The sequence below is a fragment of the Hirundo rustica genome, chromosome 6, assembly GCF_015227805.2.
Source record: "Hirundo rustica isolate bHirRus1 chromosome 6, bHirRus1.pri.v3, whole genome shotgun sequence".
In the NCBI taxonomy this organism is placed as follows: domain Eukaryota; kingdom Metazoa; phylum Chordata; class Aves; order Passeriformes; family Hirundinidae; genus Hirundo; species Hirundo rustica.
In genome coordinates, this window is record NC_053455.1 from 59,158,148 (window position 1) to 59,185,958 (window position 27,811).

Consider the following 27,811-nt stretch of genomic DNA (forward strand, 5'->3'; position numbering starts at 1 on the left):
GGGACGAGCTGGAGGACACTGAGGTCTAACTGTGGGGTGCCTGGGACGGGTCGGGGAACTCACACGGCTGGTGGAGGACACCTAGGGCAAGCTGAGGGATGCCTGGGACTAGCTGGGGGCCATCCAGGGCTAGCGGGGGACACGTGGGCTGGCCCGCGGCGGACGGCCGGGGACCCCCGCCGGTGTCGGCGGGGCGCTGCGCCTCTCCGCAGCCCGGAGGAGGCGCCGGTGCCGCCGGCGCTGCTGCCGGTGCCGCCGCCAGTGATGCTGCCGACGCCGGTGTTGCCGGTGTCGGTGCCGCTGCCGGTGCCGGTGGCGCTGGCGGCCGGGGGGCGCCGCTGTGCTGCATTGCGGGGCGGGCGGCCCGTCCCCGTCCCCGTCCCTGCGCCCATCCCCGTCCCCGCCCGCCCGGTCGGCTCGGCCCGGCCCTCCCGGGGGGAGCGGGGCTATCGGGGCCGGGCAGCGCCGCCGGCTCCGGGTAGGAATGTCCCTGCGCGCCCAGATAATGTTATTTATATCGCGGTGCAGGGCGGCTCCGCTCCCCCCGCCCCGCTCCCGCACCGGCCCCGCCGCCGCCGCCGCCGCTCGCCCGCCCGCCGCCCCGCGCAGGTGAGACCCCGCCGCACCGGGATGCGCCGCTCCGGGGAACACGGGAGGGACCGGGGGACCGCGGGAGGCGCCGGTCCCCGGGGACACGCGGCGGGGGGGGGGGGGCAAACCGGCAGGCGCTGCCCGCCCCAGGGATACCGGGCGGGGGGTGCGGCACCGAACACCGGGCGCGGTACGGGGGGAGGGAGACGGGTGGGCACGGAGGAAAGTTTGGTGGCGGGGGTGAAGAGTCCTCCGGGGAGCCTGAACCCCCTTTTCGCCCTGCGGCGGGGAGTCTGCTGTCACCCCGTGTCCCTCGGGGCTGCTCTCGGGAAGGACGGGGCGGGCGAGCGGCGGTGACTTTCTAGGGACACCCAGGGGACAGCCCGGGGACAGTGTGGGGACACCCTGGGGACACTTTTCCTGGGGTGCCAACCCCTGGAGGGCTCCCCACAGCAGTCCTCGGTGCTCCCAGCACTGTTGGGACGCGGTGGAAGAGCTGAGTCCTGAGGGTCTCGGTGGGACGCATCACCCAACCCACTTTGTCCCCCTGTTTTTAGAAACCGGGCAAACTGGAGTTCCTGGGAAGGGTTTTTGGGGTGCCGTGCCCTTGGGCCCCCTTGTCCCGATGCCAGGAGGTTGCTCAGGGGTGGGCGTTGGGCTGGGGGAATTCTTACCCTCACCCCAATAACCTAGGGGCTCCCCAGGCCCGATTTCCCAGTTTTTCCCTTTATAAATCTCCAGCTCCCAAACCAGAGGATTGGGGCGCCCCGGAAAACGGTGGCAAGCGCAGGAGACTCGGAAAACCTTGCTGGGTGCCAGCTTGGCCCCCCACAGAGTATTTTACAGCTATCATGTGGTTTTGGGGCACTGTCTGGCGATTTTGGGGTGCGGGGGGGGGCAGCTTCTAAGAAGGGAGCAGGGCTCGGCTGGCGCCGTGTGCAGGGGAGGCCTATTTATAGCCAAAAATGTCTGTGGAGTGTCAGCACGTGTGCGTGTCACCGGCTTGGGTGACATGGGACGGTCCTGGCACGGCCGGCATGTGGCCCTGGGGAAGCCCAAATCCTCCTGGCAGGTGGGAGCGTGGCCGGGGAGCCCTGGCCGGAGCAGGGCATCGCAGCCGGAGGAGCTGTGCCGTGCCTTTCCATGCCCAAGCGCCCCGTGCTGTGCCGTGCGGCCGTGCCGAGAGGGACCATCTGCTCCCGGCCCTGGCCCCGCACCTGGCAGGCAGGAGACAGTTGGGGGGCCGGGGGGATGCCCCCTGGTTCCTGCCCCTTCCCAACCGGAGCACGGCCGCCTGTGGATATGGGGGAGAGGCTAAATCCAAGCGTTCCGGTGAAGCGGCGCGACGGGGACGCGCCAGCCTCTGGGCGGCGGTGATGGGGCAGAATTTTGGGGGTGTTTTGGGGGATTCTGATGAGTTTCTGCACGCTGGGAATGGGCTTTCCGGCAGCATGCTGCGGCTGCGAGGGGTGAGCCAGGGAACGAGTTTGAGGGTGCTGTAGGTGCCAGGTGCCAACCACTGCCCCGGCTGCCCTTGGGGTGTGGGGGGACACTCCCTGTGCCCGGCGGGGGGACCGTGGTGGTGGCACGGTGCCAGCCCCTCACCGGGAAGTGCTGATTCACCGTGCCGAGCCGCTGGCCGGGGAAGGCAACGCTGCCCGGGCCACGGCCGCAGGATGCTGGCGGCGAGGCCGGCATGCTGGCATTCCCAGCTTTCTGCACGCCGAGCGGGAGGAATGACAATTCCCGGGTGGCGGGTGCTGGTGGCGGCGTGGCTGTGGCAGGGAGGGATGCTCGGGAGGCGCCGGTGCGGCGGAGGGAGATTTAAAGGGTGGGTGAGCGCCCGCGCTTGGAATGCTCCCGTGGGGCTGCTGTGGCTCCCTTCGGCGTCATCTCCTCCTCCTCTTCCTCCTCCTCTTTCTCCTCCTTGGATGCTCACATCCATGGCCCCGCTGCCGTATTGTCAGGGACACAGTCAGAACTGAGGTATCCTGCCGAGACCCGGCACAACTTAGCGCACCCATTCTTCTGTCAGTCCCTGAAGTTTTGCGGGGGGAAAAAAAAATCCCAAAATTTGGTCTCCCACAGGGCTTTCCTGCCAGGGCAAGCTGGGTGCTCTGGCAGAGGCACGGAGTCACGGCATGAGGGGCTGCAGGCCCAGCTCCAGCACCCTCCTGCCTGCTCCGGTACACACCTGCATGGCCCTGCACCCACTCGAGTGCCTGCTGTGTGCATCCCATGCACACTCCGGTGTGTTTCCCGCATGTCCGTGCTCAGGCATACACACGCTGGCACGTTTCTACTTGTCCTCGTTCACCCGTGCATGCTCTGGCACGTCCCTGTGTGTCCTTGCTCACAGGTGCACTCTGTCACACTTCTGTATGTCCTCGTTCACATGTGGATGCTGTGACGAGTCCCTGCATGCCCTGGCTCACAGGTACACACTCTGCCACCCTCCTCTGTGCCCTCCCTCTCACTGGCACACTCTGGTGCGCTCCTGCGTGTCGTTGCTGCCTTGCCCACCCTCCTGCAGGCTCCTCCACGTCCTTGCACGCTCCCGGTGCCTCCAGGTCCAAGCCAGGGCCCTGCCTGCGCCGCCCCGATTAGGGTGCGCAGTTGGGGCGCGGCACAGCCTGGGCTGCCCCGATAACCCTGCGGGGGGGACCCCAGGGATGCCCGGGGCATCTGAGGGGGCCCTGGGGGCCCACGGGCTGTCACAGCTCACAGGGGCAGCAGGGATTTGGGGCACACGGGGTTCCCCCTGGCACCGACAAGTGAGGGCTCCGTGCAGCTCCGGGTTGCAGGGGAGATCCTGGACGTGCTGCTGGCTGCGGGGAGCCCCAAGCCCATCTCCTCGCACCCCTCAGGGGCCCCAGCAGCCACCGACAGCTGCTCAGAGGCATTTTTAGATACCGGCCACGTCCTATCTGTGTCTCAAATGTCCCCGGGAGTGGGTGGCCCCCCCCTGCCGGCAGCTGTCACCCACTTTCTGCCACCAGTGCTGGCGAAGCCCCTGTGCGACGCAGGGGTCAGGGTGGCGGCGAGGAGCAGCCCCTTCCCTTGGGGGCATCCAAGGATTGGGGGAACACCTCTGGGGACCCGGGCTGGGGTTTCAGCTTCGCAGAGGGACACGGGCAGGGATGCAACACAGTAATTAGCCATTAGCCCAGCTCGGCGGGGCTCAGCACGGGGGGTCCTGGAGCGGGCAGCTGCCAGGTGCCCCCCCAACACCTGGGTGGGGCGAGGCTTAATCCCTCTGAGCGGCTTATCCCGAGGTTCTGAGCCGCAAATCCCCACGTGCCGCAGGGCCAGCGAGCCGCTGATGCTCACGGTCCCGCTGTCCCCCAGGGGCCTCTCGCCGGTAGCCGACGGCCACCGGGCCGGGGCACGCTGGGACCATGACCTCGGCCAATGACTACGAGCAGCTGGAGCTGCAGCAGCAGTACAGCCGCATCAACGTCCGCTGGGATGCGTCCGACGACGAGCTGGACAACGACAACAGCTCGGCACGGCTCTTCGAGCGCTCCCGCATCAAAGCCCTGGCAGGTGGGTGGCAGGTCCCCTGGGTCCTGCCCGGGTTGTCCCCACTGCCGGTGACCCCGTGACTGCTGTCCCTGCAGATGAGCGGGAGGCCGTGCAGAAGAAAACCTTCACCAAGTGGGTGAACTCGCACCTGGCTCGTGTCACCTGCCGCATCTCGGACCTCTACATGGACCTCCGGGACGGGCGGGTGCTCATCAAGCTGCTGGAAGTGCTGTCAGGAGAGCTTCTGGTAGGAATCCCCTCCAGATGGGGACGCTGGGGCCTGTGGCCTGCCACGCTGTGCCACACCACCTCTGTCGGCGCTGCCCGAGGGTCGGGGTGGTGGCATAGGCGCGGGGGTGTCCCCTGGCAGGGTGCCTGGTGTGGAAGGGAGGGTGCTGAGCATTGTCACACCCCAGCCCAAGCCCACCAAGGGCCGGATGCGGATCCACTGCCTGGAGAATGTGGACAAGGCGCTGCAGTTCCTGAAGGAGCAGCGGGTGCACCTGGAGAACATGGGCTCCCACGATATCGTGGACGGCAACCACCGCCTTGTCCTCGGCCTCATCTGGACCATCATCCTCCGCTTCCAGGTGAGGACAGGTGGTTTTGGGCATCCCTCGGCTCCCCGCCTCATTCCCGAGTGGGAGCCACCCTCCATGGAACTGCTGTTGTAACTCCACAATGTCCTTTTGCCCCCAGATCCAGGACATCATCGTGGAGACACAGGAGGGCCGGGAGACGCGCTCTGCCAGGGATGCACTTCTGCTCTGGTGCCAGATGAAAACAGCAGGGTAGGTGGTGGGATCGCCACGTGACTGCGTCAGGGCCCGGGAGTGTCCAGAGGGTGACAGTGACACCCTGTCCCCATCGCAGGTACCCCCACGTGAACGTCACCAACTTCACCTCAAGCTGGAAGGACGGGCTGGCCTTCAACGCCCTCATCCACAGGCACAGGTAGGGGGCACAGCAGCAGGCACTGGGGCGGCAGTGGCACTGAGAGATGTCCCAACAGCTGCGTCACCGCTGTCTCGCACCTTCTGTCCCCAGGCCTGAGCTGGTTGACTTCCAAAACCTTACCAAATCCAATGCCCGGCACAACCTGGAGCATGCTTTCAGCGTGGCAGAGCGGCACCTGGGCATCACCCCTCTCCTCGACCCTGAAGGTGAGGCAGTCGCTGTCAGTTTTCCCTGGGACATTCCCAGGCTCTGTGAAGCACAGAGAGGTTCCCAATACAGGGAAGGAGGGCCTGGGTGGGCACAGGAGGGACCTCAGGAGGTTGCGGGGCCTGTGAAGTGGGTCGAGGTCGGGTCGGGAGTGACGCCTCTCGCTCGCACCGGGCAGATGTGTTCACGGAGAACCCTGATGAGAAGTCCATCATCACCTACGTGGTGGCCTTCTACCACTACTTCTCCAAGATGAAGGTGCTGGAGGTGGAGGGAAGGCGCCTGGGCAAGGTAGGGAACAGCGTTGAGGCGGTCAGAGGTGTTCTCTCGGGGTGCCGGCCCCTCGTGCTCACCCCCAGCACCACCGCAGGTCATCGAGCACGCCAAGGAGACAGAGCGGATGATCGAGGGCTATGGGGGGCTGGCGTCCGACCTGCTCACCTGGATCGAGCAGACCATCGCCTCCCTCAACAGCCGCAGCTTCGCCAACTCGCTGGCCGGCGTGCAGCACCAGCTGCAAGCCTTCAGCACCTACCGCACCGTGGAGAAGCCCCCCAAGTAAGAGCCCCCTGCTCCCCGTGCCCGCCCGGTGGCGTGGGGCACCCAAGGGTGCCCAACGCTGAGCTCTCTCTGGGGCAGGTTTCAGGAGAAGGGCAACCTGGAGGTGCTGCTCTTCACCATCCAGTCACGGATGAGGGCCAACAACCAGCGTGTCTACACCCCACACGAGGGGCGCCTGGTCTCTGACATCAACCGGGTATGGGCTCTGTCTGCTGTGGTAGCTGGGGGCTGTCTCCTGTGGTCGAGTCAGGTCCATCTCCTGGGGGAAACGGAATTCCTCCCCTGGGGCAGACTGGGTCTATCCCCGAGCAGTTTGGGTCCTCGGGCAGGATGGGATGGGTCCCGGAGCAGCTTGGGTCTATCTCCTAAGGCAGTTCAGGTCCGTGCCAGAACATGCTGAATCCATACTGGGATGGGACTGATCCCTCCCACAGCAGGTTGTGTTCCTCCACCTGGGGGCCACTCCAGGGTTCGCCAGCAGAACAAGACACGGGTGGGGGGGATGTGGGATACGGGTGCCACCTGTCCAGTGCCGCCTTCCCCCAGGCCTGGGAGCAGCTGGAGAAAGCGGAGCACGAGCGGGAGCTGGCGCTGCGCAACGAGCTGATCCGCCAGGAGAAGCTGGAGCAGCTGGCACGGCGCTTTGACCGCAAAGCGGCCATGCGGGAGGCCTGGCTGAGCGAGAACCAGCGCCTGGTGGCCCAGGTGAGGAGGGGGACCACCCGCCCTTGGGACCCCCACCCTGGGGAGCTCGCCAGAGCCTCACCACAGGCTCTGTGCCGGGGCAGGACAACTTTGGGCAGGACCTGGCAGCGGTGGAGGCAGCCAAGAAGAAGCACGAGGCCATCGAGACGGACACGGCTGCCTACAGGGAGAGGGTGCAGGCCATTGAGGCGGTGGCCAAGGAGCTGGAGCTGGAAGGCTACCATGACATCCAGCGCATCAATGGGCGGAAGGACAACATCCTGCGTCTCTGGGAGCAGCTCCTGGAGCTGCTGGCTGCCCGGCGCCAGCGCCTGGAGATGAACCTCACCCTGCAGCACCTCTTCCAGGAGATGCTCCATTGCATCGACTGGATGGATGAGGTCAAGGTGAGCTCTGGGCATTGGGTGTGGTGCCACGGGCAAGGTGTCTTTGTCCCACCAGGTGTTGGTGGGAGTTCACTGGGGAGGGAGGTGAGATGTTGGGGTGCTGGCACTGAGTTTTGGGTGTCGGTGGGTAACGGCTGAGGGTCTTGTACAGGTGAAGCTGGCATCTCCCGAATCTGGGAAGCACCTTCTGGAGGCGGAGGAGCTGCTGCAGACCCACCGTCTGCTGGAGGCCGACATGGCCATTCAGGCAGAGAAGACCCGGGCCATCAGCGCTGCCGCCCTCCGCTTCGCTGAGGCTGAGGGTAGGTGCGCCAGGACACCCCCGCATCCCCGGCATGGCCAGGGGAAAGCGGGACACTGTACTGACGAGCATCCCCCCTCGCTCCCTGCCCAGGCTATCGTCCCTGCGACCCCAAAGTCATCCGGGACCGCGTCAGCCACCTGGAGATGTGCCGGCGAGAGCTGCAAGTACTGGCAGCGCGGAGGAGAGCCTTGCTGGAGCAATCCCGCTCCCTCTGGACCTGCCTGTGGGAGCTGGACGAGGCAGAGAGCTGGATCAAGGAGCAGGAGCAGCTCTACTCCTCCCTGGACTTCGGGAAGGACCTGCCGGGCGTGCTGCTGCTCCAGCGCCGGCACGCTGCCTTCGAGGCCGAGATGCGGAGCCGGGGCGGGCGGCTGGAGCAGACGCTGGCGGTGGGCGAGGGGCTGGCGGCCGCGGGCCGGGCGGCGGAGCGGCTGCGGGAGCGGGGGGCGGCCGTGCGGGCGCTGTGGGCGCAGCTGGAGGAGCTGGCGGCGTTCCGACGGCGCGGCCTGCGGGAAGCCGAGGGCTTCTTCCAGTTCCAGGCGGAGGTGGAGGAGCTGGCGGAGGGGCTGCAGGATGCCCGCCGGCGGGCGGCCGCCGAGGAGCTGGGCCAGGACGAATCCCGCACCCTCGTCCTGCTGCGGCAGCACCAGGAGCTGCTGGACGAGCTGGCGGCCGCCCGGGAGCAGCTGGACAGGCTGGCCCGGCAGGCCGAGGGCTTCCCGGCGGAGCTGCGCGCCGGCCCCGAGGCGCAGAGCCGGCTGGCGGCCTTGCGGGAGCTGCACGCCGAGGCGGCCGCGCTGGCCGAGCGCCGCGGCCGCCAGCTGCAGGACGCCCTGGACCTCTACACTGTCTTCGGGGAGAGCGACGCCTGCCACCTCTGGATGGGCTCCAAGGAGACCTGGCTGGGAGAGCTGGAGGTGCCGCAGACGCTGGAGGACCTGGACGTGACGCAGCGCAGGTAGGAAGGAGCCCCTGCCCTGGCGGCGCTGCCGGTGCCCCGTGCTCGGCGGCTGCTGGTTCTGAGCCCGGGCGTCCCCGCAGGTTGGACGGGCTGGAGCAAGACATGCACACCGTGGCTTCCCAGATCGCCGCAGTCAACCAGGCAGCCGACGGGCTCCTGGCTAGCGGGCACCCCCGGAGCCCGCAGGTCCGGCAGTGCCGGGAGCAGCTCAACGAGAGGTACGGCGGCGGGCGCTGCCGGGGCGGGCGGGCGAGCGAGGCGGCGACACGGAGCCCTCCCCGCCATCGCCCGCCTCTGTCCCGCAGGTGGGCCCGGTTCCGAGAGCTGGTGTCGGAGCGCCAGCGGGCCGTGGGCTCGGCGCTGCGCCTCCTCAACTACAACCTGGAGTCCGAGGAGACCCAGAAATGGCTGCGGGGCAAAGCGCGGGCGGTGGAGGCCACGGCCGAGCTGGGCCGCGACCTGGCCGGCGTCCTGGCCACCCAGCGCAAGCTCTACGGCATCGAGCGGGAGCTGGCGGTGGCCCAGGACCGCCTGGCCGCCCTGCGCTCCCAAGCCGAGCGCCTGGCCGAGGAGAGGCCCGAGGCGGCCACGGAGGTGGCCCAGAAGCTGGCGGTGGCCACGTCCGCCTGGGACGAGCTGCAGGCGGCCCTGGCAGAGCGCGCCGCGTCCCTGGGGGAAGCCGGGCAGCTCCGGAGTTTCCTGCAGGACCTGGATGACTTCCAGGCATGGCTCTTCAGCGCTCAGAAGGCCGTGGCTGCCGTCGACGAGGTGCCGGCGTCGCTGGGGGAGGCGGAGGAGATGCTGCAGCGGCACGAAGCGGCTCGGCGCGATGCCGAGGAGCACGCGGGAGCCTTTGCGGCCCTGGCGGAAGCGGGGGAGCGGGTGCTGGGGGGACAGACGGACCCCGAATACGAGGGGCTGCGGCAGCGCCTGGGCGGCGTGAAGGACGGCTGGGCTGCCCTGGGCAAGATGGCAGAGGCTCGGAAGCGCTTCCTCACCCAGTGCCGCAACTTCCAGGAGTTCCTTCGCGACACCAAGCAGGCGGAGATCCTCCTCACCAAGCAGGTGGGTGCTGGAGCGATGTCCTTCGGGTCTCTCAGCTCGTGGGCGCCCCGAAAACAGGTGACTGCACGCTGATCCCTTGCTGTGCCTCTCAGGAGTACACGCTGTCCCACCTGGAGCTGCCCTCCACGCTGGAGGGTTCGGCTGCTGCCCTGCACCGCTTCCAGAACTTCCGTGCTGGTGTGGAGAGCAATGCCAAGAAGGTCCCGGACGTGGTGGCCGGTGGCACCAAGCTGGTGGCTGAGGAGAACATCTTTGCTGAGAAGATCTCCGAGAAGTGCCGAACTCTCCAGGAGCGGTGAGTCCGGCTCAGGGCCGGCGGGTGGGTGGGCAGCGTGCGGGCAGCGGAGCTGATGCCGCGCATCCGTGGTTCCCTGCCAGGCACGGAGCCGTCATGGACAAGGTGGAAGAGGCAGCGGGTTTGATGCAGGACAACCACGACCTGCAGACCTTCCTGCAGAGCTGCCGTGAGGTAGGAGCGCAGCCTGGCTGAGGGGCATCACTGGGGGGGGTCCCCACCGGCTGAGCACTGACACCACTTCCCTGCAGTTTGATGCCTGGGTGGATGAGAAGATGCTGATGGCTCAGGATGTCTCCTATGGAGAAGCCCGTGGTCTCCACAGCAAGTGGCAGAAGCACCAGGCTTTCGTGGCTGAGCTGGCACCCAACCAGAGCTGGCTGGAGAAGATTGAGGCGGTGGGTGCCAACACCGTGATTGGAGATGGGGAGCAGAGTTGGGGAAGGGTCGGGAGCAGAGTTGGGGAAGGGTCTGGAGCATGAGGAATTGCTGAGGGAGCTGGGAGGCTCAGCCTGGAGAAAAGAAGGCTGGGGGGGGACCTTCTTGCTCGCTACAACTCTCTGGTGGGGAGGGTGCAGCCAGTTGGGGCTTGGGCTCTTCTCCCAGGAAACAAGGGAAAGGACGAGAGGAAATAGCCTCAAGTTGCACCAGGGCAGGTTTTGATTGGATAGTAGGGAAAATTTTGGTGAAAAGGTTGTGCAGCCCTGGCAAAGACCGCCCGTGGCAGTGGTAGAATCCCTGTCCCTGGAAGGATTTAAAAGCTGCGTGGGTGTGGCATTCGGGGACACGTGTTCGTGGTGGCCGTGGCAGTTATGGGGGAATGGTTGGACTCGACGACCCGAGTGGCGTCTCCCAACATTGACGATTCCAGGGCTCTGGAATGCTCCCAGCCTGCTGCACGGGTGGGGTGTCCCCGTGCCGCAGTGCCCACTGCTGTTTCCGCAGGAGGGGACGGAGCTGGCCACGCGCAAGCCGCAGTACGGCGCGGCGGTGACGCAGCGGCTGGAGGAGCTGCGCCGGCGCTGGGCCGAGCTGCACGGTGCCGCCGAGGACAAGGGCCGGCAGCTGTTCGAGGCCGAGCGCTCGGCGCTGTACGCCCGGAGCTACGGGGAGCTGGAGAGCTGGCTGGGGCGGGCGCAGGAGGAGCTGCGCCACGCCGAGAAGGTCAAGGACCTCACCGCCACCAACCTGCTGCTGAAGAGGTTGACGGTGGGTGCTGGCACCTCGCTGGGTCCTTTGGGAAGGGGCGGGAGGTCCAAGGCGATGGAGTTGGTTCCCAAATGGGACGGGGGTTCTCCGTCTTCGCTCGGATCCCTAACTCACATGGATTCCCCCTGCCAGAGACTGGAGGAGCAAGTGAGAACATGGATGAAGGAGCTGGAGGAACTGGGGTGGCAGGGCACCCCTGGTGCTGGGGACGTGCCAGATGCCACCAGGCAGGAGCAGATGCTCCGGCAGCGAGTCCTTGAGCTGCTGGAGCCACTGGAGAGGAAGAGGAAGGAGCTGGAGACTGCCAAGGCCATGTACCAGCTGGGGCGGGATTTGGAGGACGAAACGGTGAGCATCCTTGCTGTGGCGGGGGCCGGGGGCAGGTACCTGTGGATGCTGCAGGGGTCTCAATGTGTTCTCCTTCCCGCAGCTGTGGGTGCAGGAGCGGCTTTCCCTGGCGAGGTCAACGGATCACGGCACCGACCTCCCAACCGTGCAGCGCCTGACCAAGAGGAATGAGGTGAGCCCGGGTCCTGCAGCAGCAGCCACCATCCCGGGCGGTCCGCTGGGATCCGACCCGTGGGTGACTCTCGCTGCGACTTCCCTCGTGCTGGCAGACACTGCAGAAGGAGCTGGCGGGCCATGCCCCCCGCCTGGGTGAGGTGCTGAGCCGGGGAGAGGCAGCGGGGAGCGGCGAGGAGCCGGGCCCGGAGCTGGCGGCACAGGCACGGGAGCTGCGGGCCCTGTGGGAGACGCTGCAGGAGGAGGCAGCCGCGCGGCACCGGCGCCTGCGGGAGGCCGAAGAGGCCCAGCAGTACTACCTGGATGCCGACGAGGCCGAGGCCTGGGTCAGCGAGCAGGAGCTCTTCATGGGACCCGAGGAGAAACCAAAGGTGAGGAGCGATTCCCTGTGGTGCTCCGGGTCTGTGCTGCGCTGGGCCGTGCCTTGCTGGGATGTCCAGCGTTGACCCAGGCTGTGCCACGCTGTTCTGTTGGACATCATCCACGTGTGACGCACCGTGGTGTGTCCCGCTCTCACGTGTCGTTCCCGTGCCGTTACACGCCATCCATCCCATTCCATGCCGTGCCCCACTGAGCTCACCATTGCTCCCTGTGGCATCAGACAGAGGCAGGGCATTCCTGCAGGGCAGGCGCCGAGTCTAGACCCTAGTCCCTGTCCCCCAGCCATGCCAGCTGCTGATGGCACCGATGTTTTCCATGCCATAGGATGAGGAGAGCTGCTTGATGATGCTGAAGAGACACGTGCGGCAGCTGCGCTCCATCGAGGACTACGGACAAACAATCAAGGAGCTGGCGGGGAGGGCGCAGCAGCTGCTCTCTGCTGGCCACCCCGAGGGGTAGGTGCCACGCCACACGTCCCCGGTCCTTTGGGGCGACCCCAGTGCCCTCAACGCCGTGTGGGTGGGGGTTTGGCTGGAGCTCTGGCAGCGTCAGCTGCTCCAGTCGGGCCAAGGGAGGTGGTCGGAGAGGGATATGGGGAGCACAGAGCGGGTCCTTCGCCCCCAACCCCCCCAGATGTCAACACGGCTGGGTCGGGGACATTTGTTCGTGGCTGAGAACTGGGTGTCTGTGTGCCGGGGCCGCGCAGGGAGCAGATCATCCGGCTGCAGGGCCAGGTGGACAAGCACTACGCGGGGCTGAAGGAGGCGGCCGAGGAGCGCCGCCGGCGCCTGGAGAACATGTCCCACCTCTTCCAGCTGAAGCGGGAGGTGGAAGAGCTGGAGCAGTGGATTGCCGAGCGCGATGTGGTTGCTTCCTCCCCGGAGATGGGGCAGGATCTGGACCATGTCATGGTGAGGGTCACAGGGTGGATGTGGTGGCGCCGGCAGGTGGCTTGACGGGGGGCGACTCGACTCCTCTCTTCCCTCCGTGCAGCTCCTGCGGGAGAAGTTCCGTGAGTTCGCGCGGGAGACAGGGAACGTGGGGCAGGAGCGTGTGGACCGGGTGAACCTGACCATTGAGGACCTCATTGACGCGGGGCACATCGAGGCGGCCACCATAGCCGAGTGGAAGGACGGGCTGAACGAGAGCTGGGCCGACCTCCTGGAGCTGATCGACACCCGCATGCAGCTCCTCGCTGCCTCCCACGACCTCCACAAATACTTCTACGACGGTGCTGAGCTGCTGGCCCTCATCGCCACCCGACGCCAGGAACTGCCCCAGGATCTGGGCGAGGATGCTGGCACGGTGGAGGCTTTCCACCGCATGCACAGCGCCTTTGAGAGGGACCTCCAGCTGCTGGAGGCACAGGTGAGGCTCCAGCCTGACGCGGATGCCAGCGCTCAGCGTTCTCCGTGGTCTCGTGGAAGGTGTCCCTAACCTGTGGCGGGAGGCTGGGCTCAGTGGTCTTTGAGGTCCCTTCCAACCCACGCCGTTCCGTGGCTCGTGCAGGTGCAGCAGTTTCGGGAGACGGCAGCGCGCCTGCAGACCGCCTACGCTGGGGAGAAGGAGGCTGGGATCCAGGAGCAGGAGCAGGAGGTGTCCCGAGCGCTGCAGGAGCTGCTGGAAGCGTGCAGCGGGCGCCGGGCACGGCTGGTGGACACGGCTGACAAGCACCGCTTCTTCAGCATGGCACGGGATCTGCTCTCCTGGATGGAGAGCACTGTCCGGCAGATTGAGACACAGGAGAAACCCAGGTACGGATGCACCCAGCAGGCACCTGGGATGGGACATGGAACCGATGGCATCACTGACCCTGGTGCCTCTGTGTCCTCTCAGGGATGTCTCCTCAGTGGAGCTGCTGATGAAATACCACCAGGGAATTAAGGCTGAGGTGGATGCTCGGGGCAAGAACTTCACCACCTGCATCGAGCTGGGCAAGAAGCTGCTGCAGCGCAAGCACCAGGACTCACCAGAGGTGAGGGAATAAGGGATGGGGGCCAGTGGGGATGATGCTGTCTGGGCCACCCCCTAACAGCCAGCATCCCCTCACAGATCAAGGCAAAGCTGGTGGAGCTGGTGGACAAGCGGAAAGCCATGATGGAGACGTGGGAGCAGCGCTGGGAGCGGCTGCGGCTGCGTGAGTGCTCCGGGGGTGCCGGGGAGGAGCGCGGCAGCGCCGGGGGCGGGTGGCCCGGGGGCTGAGCGCTGCCCATCCCTCCCACAGTGCTGGAGGTGTGCCAGTTCTCCCGCGACGCCTCGGTGGCCGAGTCGTGGCTCATGGCCCAGGAGCCCTACCTGGCCAGCAGCGACTACGGGCAGACGGTGGATGCGGTGGAGAAGCTGCTGAAGCGGCATGAGGCTTTTGAGAAGTCCTCCGCCACTTGGGAGGAGCGCATTGCCGCCCTCAGGAAGCTGACAACGGTGAGAAAGGCCCGGGATGAGGCCTCTGCCTGCCCTGCCGCAGTCTCTCTCCCCATCCCTTAACACCTTCACTCCTTGCCTGGCAGCTGGAGCTCCTGGGCGGGCGGTCTCTGCGTGAGGGGCTGGTGCGGGACGGGACGACGCGCTCCGAAGCTCCCGACTACTGCCTGGATCTGGATGGGGTGCTGGAGGCCGGGTAAGGGATGCCACCATCATTCCATGTGACCAGGGACGCTGTTTCCACATCCCTCTTCTCAAACCATTAAGGATGTTTTTTGGCATTAAGGGGCTTTTTAGCGATTTGCCTTTTCCAAGCAATAAATTGATGCTGATGAAGAAGAGAGATGAAGGTCACGCCTCACCCTGACAGGGCTTTCACCCCTCAGGAGGGCAGCAGCTAGCCCCATCCCTGTGGAATCATGTCTAGGACGGGGATGCTGACCGGCTGTCTCCCTGTGCAGGTCCGAGGAGGAGGAGGAAGAGGAGGAGAAGAAGGATGCAAGCACACAGGATACTTCGCTGCCCACTACGGATGGACCAGAGCCGGTCAGTTCTTGAGTTTAGCTTTTACCTTCCCCGACGACCAAAAAGGTGTCCCTGCATGTCCCCGGCTCCTGGCACCCCCTGTGAGTGTGACCTCATCGTGTTGACAGATCCCCGCATTCCCAACCCTATCCTTGTCCTTGCCTTGTGTTGAATAAATGTTGAATTACCCCAAGAAGGCCGGGTGGGCAAAGGGGAGGTCTCCTTTGCCCCAGCTCCTGGGGTGACAATGGGGGTGGCACCCACAATGTATGCATGTGTCTGGGATCTGTGCAGCAGCCAGAGCTGCAGTGTCTGCCCTGGGGCCACCGTGTCAGCCCAAGGGACATCATTGCTGTACGGGACATCATCACCCTGCGGGGCGTTGTCACCCTGTGGGTCATTATCACCCTGTGGAGCATCGTCACCCCAAGAGACACAGTCACCGTATGGAGCGTTGTCACTCTGCAAGACATCAGCAGCACCCTGTGGGGCATCGTTACACCCTGCAGCACTGTCACCCTTCGAGGCAGACATCGTCGCCCACAGGGCATTGTCACTGTCACCCGTGCCAGCCCCTGCGCTCGCTGCCGGCTCTCTGCTCCTCCCACGTGCTCTGCCTGCGCAGGGACACGATGGCTCTCTGTGGCTCTGCCTGCTTGGGGACGGGAACCCCTTCTGCCTCTTCTGCCTGCCTGCCTGGGGACATGGGCATCTCCTGGCTCCTCAGGGACCAGATCACTCTCCCCTGTCCGGGGACAGGATCCTTGAGTGCCTACATGGGAACAAGCTCATTCGTGCCTGGTCAGGGACATGGGGATCTTCTGGCTACTCAGGGAGAGCATATCCCTGCCTGCTTGGGGACATGGCCACTTTCATCAGCCTGGGGACGGTAGCCCTCTCTGCTTACTGCCAGCTTACTCAGGGACATGGGCATCCTCTGACTCCTTGGGGACAGGAACCCCTTCTGCCTCTTCTGCCTGCTTGGGGAAAAGAGCATCTCCTGGCTCCTTGGGGCAAGATCGTTTCTGCCAGCGCAGGGACATGCACATCTTCCGGCTACTCAGGAACAGGATCCTCTCTGCCTGCTTGGGGACATGGCCACGCTCAACTGCTTGGGGACAAGGAGTGCTCTCTGCTTGCTGCCAGCCTGCTCGGGAACATGGCCATCCTCCGGATCCCTGGGGACCAGATCACTTTCCCCTGCATGGGGACAGGATCCTTGAGAACCTCCTTGGGGACAAGAACATTTCTGCTGGCTCGGGGACACGGGCATCTCCTTGGGGACAGGGTCCTGCTGTGTTCTTTGGGACATGGGAATCTTCTGGCTCCTTGGGGACAGGGTGGTCTTTGCCTGCTCAGGAACACAGACGCTTTTCCCTGCTTGGGGACAGGACCCCCCTCTACCTGGGACATCTCCCGCCTCCCTTGGAACAAGATCACATTCACCTGCTTGGGGACAAGAACCCTGACTACACATCTGGGGTCAAGATCGCTGCCTGCTTGGGGACATGGGCATTTCCTGGCTCCCTGGGGACAGGGGCCCTGGCCAAGCCCCTCCTGTGGTACCCAGCTGGATGACCTAACCCCTTCGTCGGACACCACTGGTGCCTTGAGATGATGGCACCGATGCCACGGTCCCCAGCCAGACCTCCCACTGTCCCTGTGTCCCCTGGGCTGGCGACAACACTGAAGTGGCTCCCAGGACTGCTCACCTGGCTTGGTTCAGCCTCATCACTCCAAATCTGAGGAAACACTGGCACCAAGACTGGGGGGTTCCAGGGCTGGCCCACGTCCCAGCCACTCACTGGGGTCCTCCTAGTATCCACCAGCTCCTCCACATGTGGACACACACACACACACACATTGACACTGAGTCCCAGGGCTGGATCTTGTCCCAGATGCTCACTGGGGTTTTCCCAATAATCATCAGTTCCCACACACTGGCTCTGTCGGGGTCACTGGCACTGCACGGAGGGTCCCAGGGCTGTTCTCACTGCAGGATCCCATACACTCACTGGGGGATCACATCTGGCATGGGGATGCTGAGCGGTCCTCCCAGCAGTCACCAGTTCCCACCTGTCGCAACTGGTGGGGCCATTGGCATCCAACCACTCGCTGGGTCCTCCCAGTAGACACCAGTTCCCACATTCCGGAGCTGGTGAGGTCACCGGTACGGAGACCCGGGGGCGACCAGACCGAGGTCCATGACCCACTGGTGCCAGCAACCCGTGTGCCCAGTGCCACCGCGGGAGGGGACAACCCCTTGCCGTGGGCCCGTCGGCGGCAACGGGTGGGCGACGCTGCGGCGTAACCGCGCTGTTGCCTCGGAACAGCTGGCACCGAGGACAGGTGACGAGGAGCCGGCGCCGCCGACCCCACGGCCGCCGCGGGAGGAGCCGGAGGAGCCGGCCACGCTGCCCGCCCGCGTCAGCAGCGTCCAGCTGGAGGGCTACCTCGGCCGCAAGCACGACCTGGAGGCGGCCACCAAGCGCGCGTCCAACCGGTAGGCACAGCGGTGGCGGCGGCGGCGAGCGCGGTGTCTGTCTGTCCCCGGCGGGGCGGTGTCCCCGGGGTGACACGGCGCTGGCGCAGGTCGTGGAGCACGCGGTACTGCGTCCTGCGGGGCGGCCAGCTCGCCTTCTTCAAGGATGCCAAGAGCCGCGCGCTGGGGCTGCCGTGCCAGGGCGAGGAGCCCCTGGGGCTGTGGGACGCCCGCTGCGAGGTGCCCGCGGGCTACAAGAAGAAGAAACACGTCTTCAAGCTCAGGTGAGGGCGCGGCGCCGTGCGGGGTGGCACGGGGGGCACGCGTGGCACTGGTTGGTGTCTGTGCTCTGTCCCTAGGCTCAGCAATGGCAGTGAGTGGCTGTTCCATGGCAAGGATGAGGTGAGGGGTGGCCTGGGAGGGGACACGGGGTGGCTGGTGGAGCCCGGGGGGTACAGGGTGGATGGGGGATGTGGTGGTGGTCAGCAGTGCCCAAGGGGATGTGGGTGGTGGCCGGGTGTTTCCAGGGGGACACCAGGGGTATGTGGGGTGGCTGTAGTTGTCCAGGGGATGTGGCGGTGGCCAGCAGTGACGGGTACGCACGGATAGCCGGGAAGTGTGGTCACCAATGCTCAGAGGGGAAGGGGATGGCCAGGGGTGCCATGGGGACACGGTGAGGGGCTGGCAGTGCCCGAGGGGCAGGGGTGCCTGCGGAAGACTTGGAGCAACTGGCATCACTCAGGGGGCCCTAGGGTTGGCTGGGACGCTGCTGAGGGGCCAGGGAAGCCCCCCCCGACCACGCCGCTGTGCCCGCAGGAGGAGCTGCAGGCCTGGCTGCAGGGGCTGAGCGCAGCCATCACGGAATGCCGGGGCAGCCGCGGGAAGGTGCAGAGCCTCCCCCTGCCCATACCCCCGGCCCCCCCCGAAGCCTCCCTGCCCCGCAAGGACAAGGAGAAACGCTTCAGCTTCTTCCCAAAAAAGAAATAACCCCCCCGGATGGCGGGTGGGGGGGATGACACCCCAGGTCACGCCAGCGGGGCCACGCGTGCGTTAAGGACACGCGTGTGCGGCGCCTGTACAGGTGCCACCAGGTCTAGAGGGGCATGCGGGGGTCACGCGTGGGCAGGAGCCCCCCTGCCCCCACGAGCACACGTGTCCGTGTGCAGGGTGTATATATATATATATATTTGTATTTATATATATACATACATTTACACGCTTCAGGCACAGCCCTGCGCGGAGGCGGCCGCAGGTGCCCTCCCCCCCAGGCGCGTGCCCCCCGTGCCCGTCCGTGTCCCTGCACGCACACGTCTGCACACGTGTGTCCCCGCATGCAGGTGCACCCCCGGCCCCCCTCCGCACGCACGGCACAGGTGTGCACCCCACAGGTGTGCATGGACCTCCCCCCCACAGCACCCGCGCGGGGGGCGCGTGGGTGCCCCCCAAAGCCATAAAACACCCCCCCGCAACGCGTGGGTGCAGAGGGGGGACCCCCCTGGCCCCCGCAGGCACCAACCAAAGAGCGTCAGCCCATGGGGGCCCCTCTCTGGCACCCCCAATCCCGTGCACCCCCCCAGCCGGGGTGGGGTGGCCCGCTGCACCCCACAGCCGGGCCGAGACACCCTGGAGAGGGGGTGGGCGACCACAGAGGAACTTTCGGTTCAGTTTGGGGTTTTTTTTTCTAATAAAGATGTAAAAGCAAGCAGGGTGCGGTGCTGGGTGCCTACGGGGCACGGGTGGCCTCTGGCGTTTGTAGTGGGAGGTTCTTGAGGTGCCCCGGTGCTGTGGGCAGAGAGAACGGGAGGCGTCCCTTGTCCAGAGCAGGTTGGGACTCCCCAGGGTGCTCCTTCTGTCAGGTGGGTAGGGGCAGTCCAGCGGGTGCCCCTTCTTCAAGGTAGGTCGGGGCTCCATGGGGTTCCCCCTCTGGACAAGCCGGGTATCCATAGGGTGCTCCTTCTTCCAGGAGGACTGGAGGTCCACGGGGGTGCCCCTTCTCCTGGGCAGATTGGAAGTTCCCAAAGGTCTCCTTCTTCCAAGGAGCCTGGGGTGCCTTTCTTCCAGGTAAATTGGTGGTCCATTCAATGCCAGGAAGGCTGCAGGTCCACGGGGTGTTCCTTCCCGTGGGGGTCCACGCCTTCTACCCCGTCCCTGCCCCTAGCTGGCAGCATCGAGGGTCTGAAACTTCTGCCGCAGGTCCCTGACGAGGCCGTGGCGCAGGGGCTCGGGGCTGCCGGGGGGCTCGGGGCAGCGCCGCCGGTACTCCTCGGACGCCTGGTAGGCTTTGCAGCGCTCCACCACCGCCTTCAGGCAGATCTTCTCCCGCGTGGTGGGCGAGCGGATCTGCACGTAGGTCGGGGGCTCCGGCAGCCGCTCCAGCACCAGCACCCGCTGCCCGGGACCAAGAGGGGCTTCGGCCGCCACCCACAGCGCCCCGTCACTGCTGTACCTGGCCGGCGCTGGGCTCGGGGTGTCGGAGCCCCCGTTGGCCTCGGCGCTGCGGCTCCGGCCGCCGCCCCGCTCCTTCCCGGCCGGGCGCCCGCCGCGGCCAGGACCCTCGGGCGCCGAGCGGCTGCGGCTCACCGGCGGCGGCCGCGGGGCACCGAAACGGGCGCGGAGCTCCCGCACGTCGGGCCAGGCAAAGGGCTCGGCGCCCACGGGGCTCGGGGGGCTGCGGGGAGCACGCGGGGACGGGGACGCCACCGGAGCCTCGTCCCGCGGCGCGGCCAGCGATGGGGTGCTGGGATGGGGGTCCCCGTCCTCCCGCAGCAGCAGCGGGGGGCGGCGGGTGCCGGCGCGGCGGCTCTTGATGCGGAGGCTGTACTGCCGCGCCAGCTGGTACACCTTGGTGCCCAGGTGAGGGGGCGTCAGCAGCAGCTGCGGGGATGGCCCCGGAGGCGACGCCGCGGCGCCCGCATCATCCTCCTCCACGATGAGCAGCGGCTCGGGGGGCTGCGCCCCATTCTCCTGGCACGGCTCCGGGGCCTCGGGCTGCGTGGGGGGCTCAGGGCTCTCGGGGGGCCGTGGGAGCCCATTGAGGCGGCACACGGAGCTCCGCACCAGCCCCTTCGGGATGAAGGAGAGGCTCTCACGGCGGCGCACCCCGAAACCGGCATCGCGGTGCTCGGCGTGGCCATAGTAGCTCTTGATCTTGTCGAGGAGCAGGCGGTCCCGGTTGGAGAGCAGCGATTCCCGGCGGGCTCTGGTGAAGGGCTCGGGCGAGGGGATGGCACTGCGGGACCCCCCGGGCTCCCCGGATTCGAGCGGGGGGCCCCCATCCAGGCTGAGGGTGCTGCCACCGTGGCTGGGGGTGCGTCCCAGCGGTCCCTCCAGCGCCAGGCTGCTCCTCCGGGACAAGCTGCCGCCGCCGCCGAACCGCTCCGCGATGACGCTGGCCTGGTCCAGCACTGAGGGTGGCAGGATGCTGGCGGCTCCTTCCCCTTCCTCTTCTTCTTCCTCCTCCTCCTCCTCGCTGCTCAGCACCTGCAAATCCTCCGCAGCGCGCTCCGGTTCCCCGTCCCCGCTGGGCAGCACCAGGGTCCCCAGCAGGGACGGGGATTTGGGGACCCTGGGGTGCTCGCCAGCACTGCTGTTAGGGGGGTGGGTGCTGGGTCCCTGGGCAGCCCCGGGCGAGGGCCGGGGGGTTGCACCGACCTTCTCACAGCTCCCCGGCCCCCAGCTGCTCGGCCGCTTGGGGCTCTCTGGCACCCATGGGTGTCCCCCGGCCTGGGCGAGACAAACACGGGAAATCGTGAGTTGGGGGGGTCACCCAGGTGCTCCGAGCAGGATAAATCCCAGCCAAGCCCTGGGAGGCTGGGAGGGGGTGCTGGGAGCAGCATGGGGCGCCCTGGAGTGGCGCGGGATGTCCCAGCAGTGATGCGGGGTACCCCAGGAGCGATGCGGGAGTGCCCCAGAAGCGATCTGGGGCGCTCTGCATGCCCTCCCTGGGGTTTGAAGGGCTGGTGTAGGTACCTCCTCCTGCGGCTCCAGCAGATCCCCGGCCCCCGGCAACTCCTCCTGGCAGTCCTTGCCCAATGCCTCCTCTTCCTCCTCCTCCTCTCCTTCTGCCACCATGTCCTCAGCCGCCGCCCAGGCTCTGGGGTGCTGGGGTGGCTCCCCCACTTCCAGGAGTGCCCCATCGCTGCCGGTGTTCTGTGTGGGGGTGAGCACCGGGCTCAGCGCCCCGTGCTAGGGCCGGAGGCACCGGGCACCCCAACCCACCACACCTGGCCTTACCTTCAGCCCTGCCAGCCGGGAGAGAGAAAAGCAGAGATTAGTGGAGGGAGCACCCAAAATTCCCCCCACAGTCCCCAGCCACCCCTCCGCCTGCCACACCGGTGCCGTGGTCCTGCCGGCTCACCTCGCTCGCCCAGGTGCCACAGGTCGTGCTTGGCGGGCTCTGCGGGGAGGGGAGGTGGCAGTGGCGTCACCCCCGTGTCCCCCAACTCATCAGCACCCCGAGCCCCCTGATCCTGTCTGCTGTCCACACCCGACTGCCTGCGCCCGCCGTGTCCCTGCAGCCGCTCCAGCAGCGCCTCCGTGTGCCCCTGGTGCTGGAAGGGCTCTGTGGGAACAGGGACAGGGGCACCGTCAGCACCCAGTGCCACCCTCCCTATGGGCATTGGTGTCACCCAGCCACAGCGTGGACGGTGGGGTAGCACATGGGAACACACGGGACGGCAGGAACGCTGGTGACACGTGGCTCTCACCAGACTGCCGGCGTCCCTGGAGTGGCTCGGTGGCAGCGTCAGCCAGGGGCTGGCAGGACCAGCTCTTCTTCAGGCGCTCGGGGCTGCAGCGGGGCAAGCGCGGGGGGTCTGTGGGGACAGGGAGTGACACCGGGGAAAATGGGGGGGACAGAGCGAGGCAGAGAGGGGATGGCAGGGCACTGCTGGCACTTACAGAACAGGTCCATCTCCAGGATGGCTTCCTTAGCCTGGGTGGAGGGAGGATGGAGAGAAATGGGGCAAAGGTGGGGTACAGCTGTCCCCCCTCGCCGTGCCGTGGGGTCCCTGCTGCCAGTGAGGTGCCCGCCCCACCACCCTCACCTTTTGGGGGATGGTGGCATGGTGGTTCTCCAGGATGAGCCGCTTGATGTGGTGAGTCCACAAGCGCTTCTCCTCCACGCTCTTGGCCTGGGGGGCACAGGGAGGGCTGTGGGGTCAAGCAGGGGGTCCTGGGGAGACCCCAGGCTGCCCCCCGCCCCATGCCCTCCTACCTGCAGGCTGTGCTGCTGCTTGCCGTGCTTGTAGTGTGCCAGGCTGAAGCACAGTGAGTCCCGCGTGCTCTCGATCAGCATCAGCGAGGAGCACTGCCGGGAGAGGCGTCAGCATCCCTGGAACTTCCCACCCCAGCACCCACCAGGGTCCCTGCCACCCACTGGGCTCCCCCATTCCCAGCATTCCCCAGCTCCCCGAACCCCAGCACCCCCTGGGGTTCCTGGCACCCATCCTATTCCTCCATCCCGAGCATCCACGGGTGTCCCTGGCACCCAGTGGGCTCCCCACCCCTGTCACCCTCAGAGCCTCCCATCCTTATCCCGCACCGGAATGTGGCTCTTGTAGACATAGTGGTCGCCGCGGCGCTTGGTGATGAGCAGGGCCTTGTCGAAGAGGAAGAGGGCACGGTCGTGGCGCACCCGCTGCGCCCGAAATGTGCCCTCCAGCACCAGCTCCCCGTAGCTCGTCAGGTCCGGCCCCTTCCAGCCCAGCAGCAGAGACTGGATCTCCTGCCCGGACACGGAGACAGGGGCGTCAGCAGCCCCGCCACGGTGCCCATCTCGCGTCACCTGGTGCCACCCACCGCCCCTGCGGCGCGTCCCTGGTGTCCCCCCGGTGCCCACCTGCTGGCGGATGGCGTGCTCGTGCTTGCGCTTCATGTCATTGATGTACCAGGCCACGCAGGTCATGGTGTCGATGGCCTCCAGCACCAGCTCGTAGTCATCCCCCGCCTTGTGCTCGAAGTGCCTGGCGATCTCCTGGGCACAGCACGTGGAATCAGGACACGGGAATGCGCCGTGCCTGGTGCCTGGGCTGCTCCCCGTGTCACCCCAGGCCGTGCCAGGCGCCCAGGCCATGCCTGCACCGTGCCATGCCGGGCACCAGGAGCTCACCTGGAGCAGCAGGTGGTACTTGAGGATCCTCTGGACAGGCTTAAGCAGGTAGGCTCCGAGGGGCAGCGCGTGGCGCAGCCGCTCCTGGCATTCCCGCAGGAACCGTGCCTGGACCTTGCTCCTCATGCACTCAGTCAGTGCCGCCACCGAGCTGCAGGCAGGGAGGGGGCTCAGATCCCTGCCTGCCCCTGTGCCCCCTGCTCACCCAGCTGTGCCCCCTGCCCACCTGGGGTAGTTGTTGCAGTACTGGGTGTAGATGGCAAATTCCTGGCTCTGCGGGAAAGGGGAGCGCAGTGAGAGCCTGGTACGACCACGTGTCCCCCCCGGTGTCCCCACAGTGCCCCCGGCCCTTACCCGGGTGACGAAGCACACGGCCACAGCCACGGGGTCGTTGGCGCAGCTCTCCAGGTTCTGCAGGAGGGTGCTGGGGGGCACGGAGAGGACGGGGTCACCACAAGCTCCCCACACACCCGCGGGACAGGGTCACTCCCCTGCCACCTCCCAGTGGCACCTGCTCCCCCACCTGCTGAGCTCGTAGATGTCCTCGATGTTCCCGAAGAGCGCGCTGACCTGCTCGGGTCGCAGCACCGGCTCCTCCGCGTCGATGATCTTGCCCAGGTAACCCTGCCGGGCACCCACGGCAGCACCATTGCACCCCCAGGCCCCAAACCGTGCCCGAGGGCTGTGCCCCCGCGCGTCCCCCAGCACTTACCTCCACGATGCTGCGCAGGTCCCGGGAGTAGGTGCGCTCCGACTCCACGATCTCCTGCACCACGCGGTCCAGGTAGCTGGGCTTGGCCCCGGGACCCCCGAAAGCTGCCAGGGGGTGCCCACCGCGGGCACCCGGCCACCCCCCCGGGGACGCGTTGTTGTTGGCGTTATGGAGCCCCTCGGCCCACGCCTCGGTCCTGGCGCAGCCGGGCGGATCCTCCATGGCACGGCCGGGCTCCAGGCTCAGGGCAGGGCGCTCTGGGCAGGCGGGAACCGGCATCCCGGCATCCCCTGGCACCAGCCGGGCACGGGGCGGCTCTGGGGGGAGAACAGCGGCTTAGGGGGTGTGGAGAGCCCCCAAATACGGGTGGTGTGTGGCACCAAGGGGGGGGTCACCCTGATGAGGAGTCCCGGCGGCCAAAGCCTCTGTGCCAAGAGGTGCTAGCATCCCCCAACCCCCAAAATCCCCGGGTACGGCACAACAGAGTCTCTGCATGGCCCATCGACGCTGAGATTTGGGAATTCATCCCCTCCTCCTCCTCATCCCAGACCCGGGGACGGGGTGCTGGGACCAGGTGGGACGAGCGCCTCTGCCCCCACCCACCGGGGCCGTGCGTCACCGCCGCGCCCACGGGACACTTTCCAGGTGAGCTCAGCGCCGGCTCGCCCTTCCGGAGCACCGGTGCTGCCGGGATCCTCCCGTGTCCCCGAAAACCGCTCGGTGCCACAAACGCGGTTGGGGACGCCCAGAAAACAGCGGGCAGCGGCACAGCGTGTGGGAGTGTCGAGGCCCCTGAGCCCGCTCACCGCGGCGGGTGGCCCTGGGGACAGTGACCTTGAGCAGGGCCACGTGCTGCGCCGCCGGCGTGGCCGCCCGAGCCCCCCGGCACCCCCGGTGCCGGCACCCAACCGGTCAGGCCGGTTCCCGCCGGCGCTTCCCCGCACCCACCGTGCAGCCACCGCCCTCCCCGGGGCTCCCCCGAGCACGCCAGGAGCCCCCCAAGACGCCACCGCGGTGCCTCCTAAGTGGGGTTCGGTCGGGCCCGTGTCCCCAGTGGTGCCACCGGCCGGGACCCCGGGTGCTGGCACATCCGACCCCGCCGTGGGGCACCTCCTGGCACCCGGATCTGGGTGATTTGGGGAGCAGCTCCCCCAGCCCCCAAATTCCTCACCCCTACAGGCGTGGGGTGCCCGGTCCCAGGGTCACCTCGACCCCGGGGCGGCGGCAGGGGCACCCAGCCGGTGATAGCAGAGACAGAAGACCCCGAACATCCCTCCCGGCAGCGTCCGACTCCTATTCCACCCTGCCCGGGTGGCAAGAGGAGACCCCCAGGTAGCACCGGGGGACCAGAGAGGGTCTCCCCCACCTAACACCCGGGGATTTGTGGCTACCGCAGCTCGTCCCCGAAGGCCACCCTCGGCCCTCCTAATCCGCTCAGAGCACCGGGATTACGGCGCCGGTCCCACGTCACCGGGACGGCGGCCACTCGCCTTGGCCGATCGGCCACCGTCATCCCGCCCCGGGGATCGGGGGTGTTGATCCTCTTACCCCCCCTCCCCAGTATCACCTCGGCGGGCGGGCGGCCGCCCAGAGCCCTCCCGCTGCCGCCAGCTCCGGGTGGGATTAGCTCTGACCTTCACGCCCCCGACCCTCCCCAGCCCCGCCACAGAGGACGGGCGATCCCCCTGGAGCGCCGGACAGGGGGCTCCGGTGGCTCCCCGGGACACCCCGGCGGGGGAAACTGAGGCAGGGGCCGGGTTTGTTGTGCCGAGCCGCCGGGGCCGGCGGGAGTGAGGTGGGGATTTTCTCCCCGCCGTGGGATCGCCGGCCCAGTTGCACATTCCAGCGCGGGAGTTGGGGCGCGAGGCACAGCCCACGGCGTTTTCCCAGGATCCCGGCACGGCACGGCACGGCACAGCACGCCGGGAGAGGGGCCGCGGCGCGCCAGCCCGCCGGAGCCATATAAGGGCAGGCGGTTCACCATTTCCAGGCATTTTCCAGAATCCCAGCGGCCTTGGGAGCGGGGAGGTCGCCGCCGGCTCCGGCGCAGCTGCCGCGGCCGTCGCTCCCGGCCCCGGCTGGCACCGCCGCTGCCCGGCGGGCACGGGCTGGGCGCTCCCGCCCGCGGGGACTCGGGGGGCTCGGCACCGCGGGGGTCTCCGTGTCACGGCATTCCCGGGACAAGGCGGCACCGACCCCCGGGGCTGACAAAGCTTCTTAGTGCCCGGCGCCCGTGGCGTCGCGCCGCCTAATCCCGAAGAAGGGGCGCAGGACACCCCCGCTTCCCAGCTGGGACCCCTGTCCGGGGTCACCCCACGTGCCACCGCCTGTCCTGCACCCCGGCCTCGGCCTGAGGGCCACCCCCAATTTCTCTGGGTTCCTGTCCCGGCGGTCTCCCGGCACCCCGAGGTCTTGCTGTCCCCTGCCCCTCGGGGACCCCGGTATCCCCAAACTCCCACTTCGTGGGGACCCCCCAGCTCCTGCCTCACTCCGGGCATCCCTGGACTCACGAATCCTGCCTAACCAGGGCCCGTGGATCCTGCTCCACCGGGATGGAACGGCTCCCGCCCCACCAGGACCCACGGATCCTGCTCCACAGGGACCCACAGATCCTGCCGCGCGGGAATGCAGCGGCTCCCGCCCCATCGGGACCCAGCGATCCCACTCCACTGGGATGCAACGACTCCCACTCCACCGGGACCCTCGGCTCCCGCTTCACCGGGATGCAACGGCTCCTGTAGCACCGGGACCCCCGGATCCTGCCCCACCGGCAGACCCCCCTCTGCCGGGAGGACCCTCGGGGCCGCCCCCTCCCGCCCGGCGGGGGACCCCCGGCTCCCCTCCCGTGGACCCCACGGCCGTGTCCCGTTCCCGCCCGGGCCGGACTCACCGCGCTCCGCTACCGCCGCCGCCCCGACCCGCCCCGTCCCGGCCGTGCCCGCAGGAAGCGGCGGGAGCGCCCCGGGGCGGGGACAGCGGCCGCCCCGCCCGGCCCCGGGAACGGGGACTCCCGGGAATGGGAGCGGGACGGTACCGTAGTGAGCCCGGGCGTGACCGCGGGGCACGCTCCGGTACCGTCCCGGTCCCGGTCCGGTCCAGGCATGGTTCCGGTACAGTCTTGGTACAGTCCTGACACGGTCCCGGCACAGTCCAGGTATGGTCCAGGTAGTGTCCCGGCACTGTCCTGGTACTGTTCCGGTACAGAACTAGGCGTGTTTCTGGCGTGATCCCGGTACTGTCCGGGCACAGTCCCGAGACGGTCCCGGGACATTCGCGATCCTGTCCCGGGGTGCACCGAGCATGGCGGGACGGGAGCCCACATCCGTGGGGTACCTTCCCAGGGGACACGGGCACCCGAAGGGGTCCCACCCCCGCCATGGACAACCCCCATTCCTGCCCGAGGGGACGCCGACAGGGACACCGACACCCGCTGCCACAGCCGCGGGGTGGATGCCGGGCGCCCCTCGGTGCCAAGGCGGGGTGGGTGCCCGCGGGCCCCGGTGCCCCTCCATCCCGCCTCAGCCCCTTCCATGACCGGTGCACGGCCCTGGCACTGCCATGGCGCTTGAGCTCCCGAATCCAGCTGTGTGCCAGCTCCCCACATCAACACGGGGGGCTTCAATCCCCCCCCCCCCGGATAAAGCTGGGGGCCAGCTGGAGCCCCCGGCCCCTGACGGCACCTGCCACCAGAATGGGCCCATTCTACAGGCAGGCGCTGGATCCCGCTCAAAGGCCGGATTGTTCCGAGCAGAGCGGGAGCTTGGCCAGGCCCGGCACTGGCACTGGCGCTGCGTGGTGTTGTGGGGAACGCGTGGCATCCATGGGATGGTGGGGTCCTCGCTGCCCTCGCTGCCCTCACCAGTATGTGTTCTGCCAGTGTGCTGGACATGTGC

General features: G+C 67.4%; 2 protein-coding genes across 3 annotated transcripts; one reads left to right on the forward strand and one right to left on the reverse strand.

The window, feature by feature from the left end:
• Positions 1-576: 576 nt before the first annotated feature.
• On the forward strand, positions 577-18,791 carry SPTB (spectrin beta, erythrocytic). Of its 2 annotated transcripts, XM_040066271.2 has the most exons (36): positions 577-609; positions 3,940-4,137; positions 4,212-4,363; positions 4,533-4,706; positions 4,816-4,907; positions 4,990-5,070; positions 5,164-5,279; positions 5,459-5,571; positions 5,651-5,838; positions 5,920-6,037; positions 6,388-6,546; positions 6,630-6,932; positions 7,084-7,234; positions 7,327-8,194; positions 8,278-8,415; positions 8,503-9,262; positions 9,355-9,557; positions 9,641-9,731; positions 9,809-9,955; positions 10,503-10,766; positions 10,899-11,114; positions 11,197-11,286; positions 11,384-11,659; positions 11,994-12,124; positions 12,376-12,580; positions 12,663-13,037; positions 13,179-13,423; positions 13,506-13,644; positions 13,722-13,806; positions 13,894-14,090; positions 14,177-14,286; positions 14,552-14,636; positions 16,949-17,118; positions 17,208-17,381; positions 17,457-17,499; positions 17,914-18,791. In XM_040066271.2, the coding sequence occupies exons 2-36, from the start codon at positions 3,990-3,992 to the stop codon at positions 18,082-18,084; spliced, it is 6,978 nt and encodes a 2,325-aa protein (XP_039922205.1). In that variant the 5' UTR covers positions 577-609; positions 3,940-3,989; the 3' UTR covers positions 18,085-18,791. The 2 variants fall into 2 exon arrangements, with proteins under 2 accessions (XP_039922205.1, XP_039922207.1); XM_040066273.2 differs by lacking the exons at positions 16,949-17,118; positions 17,208-17,381; positions 17,457-17,499; positions 17,914-18,791 and adding an exon at positions 14,910-16,856.
• On the reverse strand, positions 18,751-26,827 carry PLEKHG3 (pleckstrin homology and RhoGEF domain containing G3). Its single transcript, XM_040067594.1, has 16 exons — positions 26,809-26,827; positions 23,919-24,235; positions 23,730-23,830; positions 23,561-23,630; positions 23,433-23,479; positions 23,207-23,357; positions 22,937-23,071; positions 22,640-22,822; positions 22,313-22,405; positions 22,143-22,229; positions 21,997-22,030; positions 21,804-21,911; positions 21,455-21,658; positions 21,331-21,338; positions 21,067-21,246; positions 18,751-20,820 (listed from the first exon to the last, which is right to left on the reverse strand). Exons 2-16 carry the CDS (start codon positions 24,195-24,197, stop codon positions 19,252-19,254), a joined length of 3,249 nt encoding a protein of 1,082 aa, XP_039923528.1. The 5' UTR covers positions 24,198-24,235; positions 26,809-26,827; the 3' UTR covers positions 18,751-19,251.
• Positions 26,828-27,811: the final 984 nt, after the last annotated feature.

What these genes read in the sequence shown, in the direction of transcription:
- SPTB (XM_040066271.2), top strand. Translation starts at nt 3,990, where the DNA reads ATGACCTCGGCCAATGACTACGAGCAGCTGGAGCTGCAGCAGCAGTAC. An exon ending in CTGGACGTGACGCAGCGCAG is followed by an intron (nt 8,195 to 8,277) that starts GTAGGAAGGAGC and finishes GCGTCCCCGCAG; the next exon opens with GTTGGACGGGCTGGAGCAAG. An exon ending in TGCTGCTGAAGAGGTTGACG is followed by an intron (nt 10,767 to 10,898) that starts GTGGGTGCTGGC and finishes TCCCCCTGCCAG; the next exon opens with AGACTGGAGGAGCAAGTGAG.
- PLEKHG3 (XM_040067594.1), bottom strand. Translation starts at nt 24,197, where the DNA reads ATGCCGGTTCCCGCCTGCCCAGAGCGCCCTGCCCTGAGCCTGGAGCCC. An exon ending in CCGTGTGCTTCGTCACCCGG is followed by an intron (nt 23,480 to 23,560) that starts GTAAGGGCCGGG and finishes CCTTTCCCGCAG; the next exon opens with AGCCAGGAATTTGCCATCTA. An exon ending in AGCAGCAGCACAGCCTGCAG is followed by an intron (nt 22,230 to 22,312) that starts GTAGGAGGGCAT and finishes TGTGCCCCCCAG; the next exon opens with GCCAAGAGCGTGGAGGAGAA.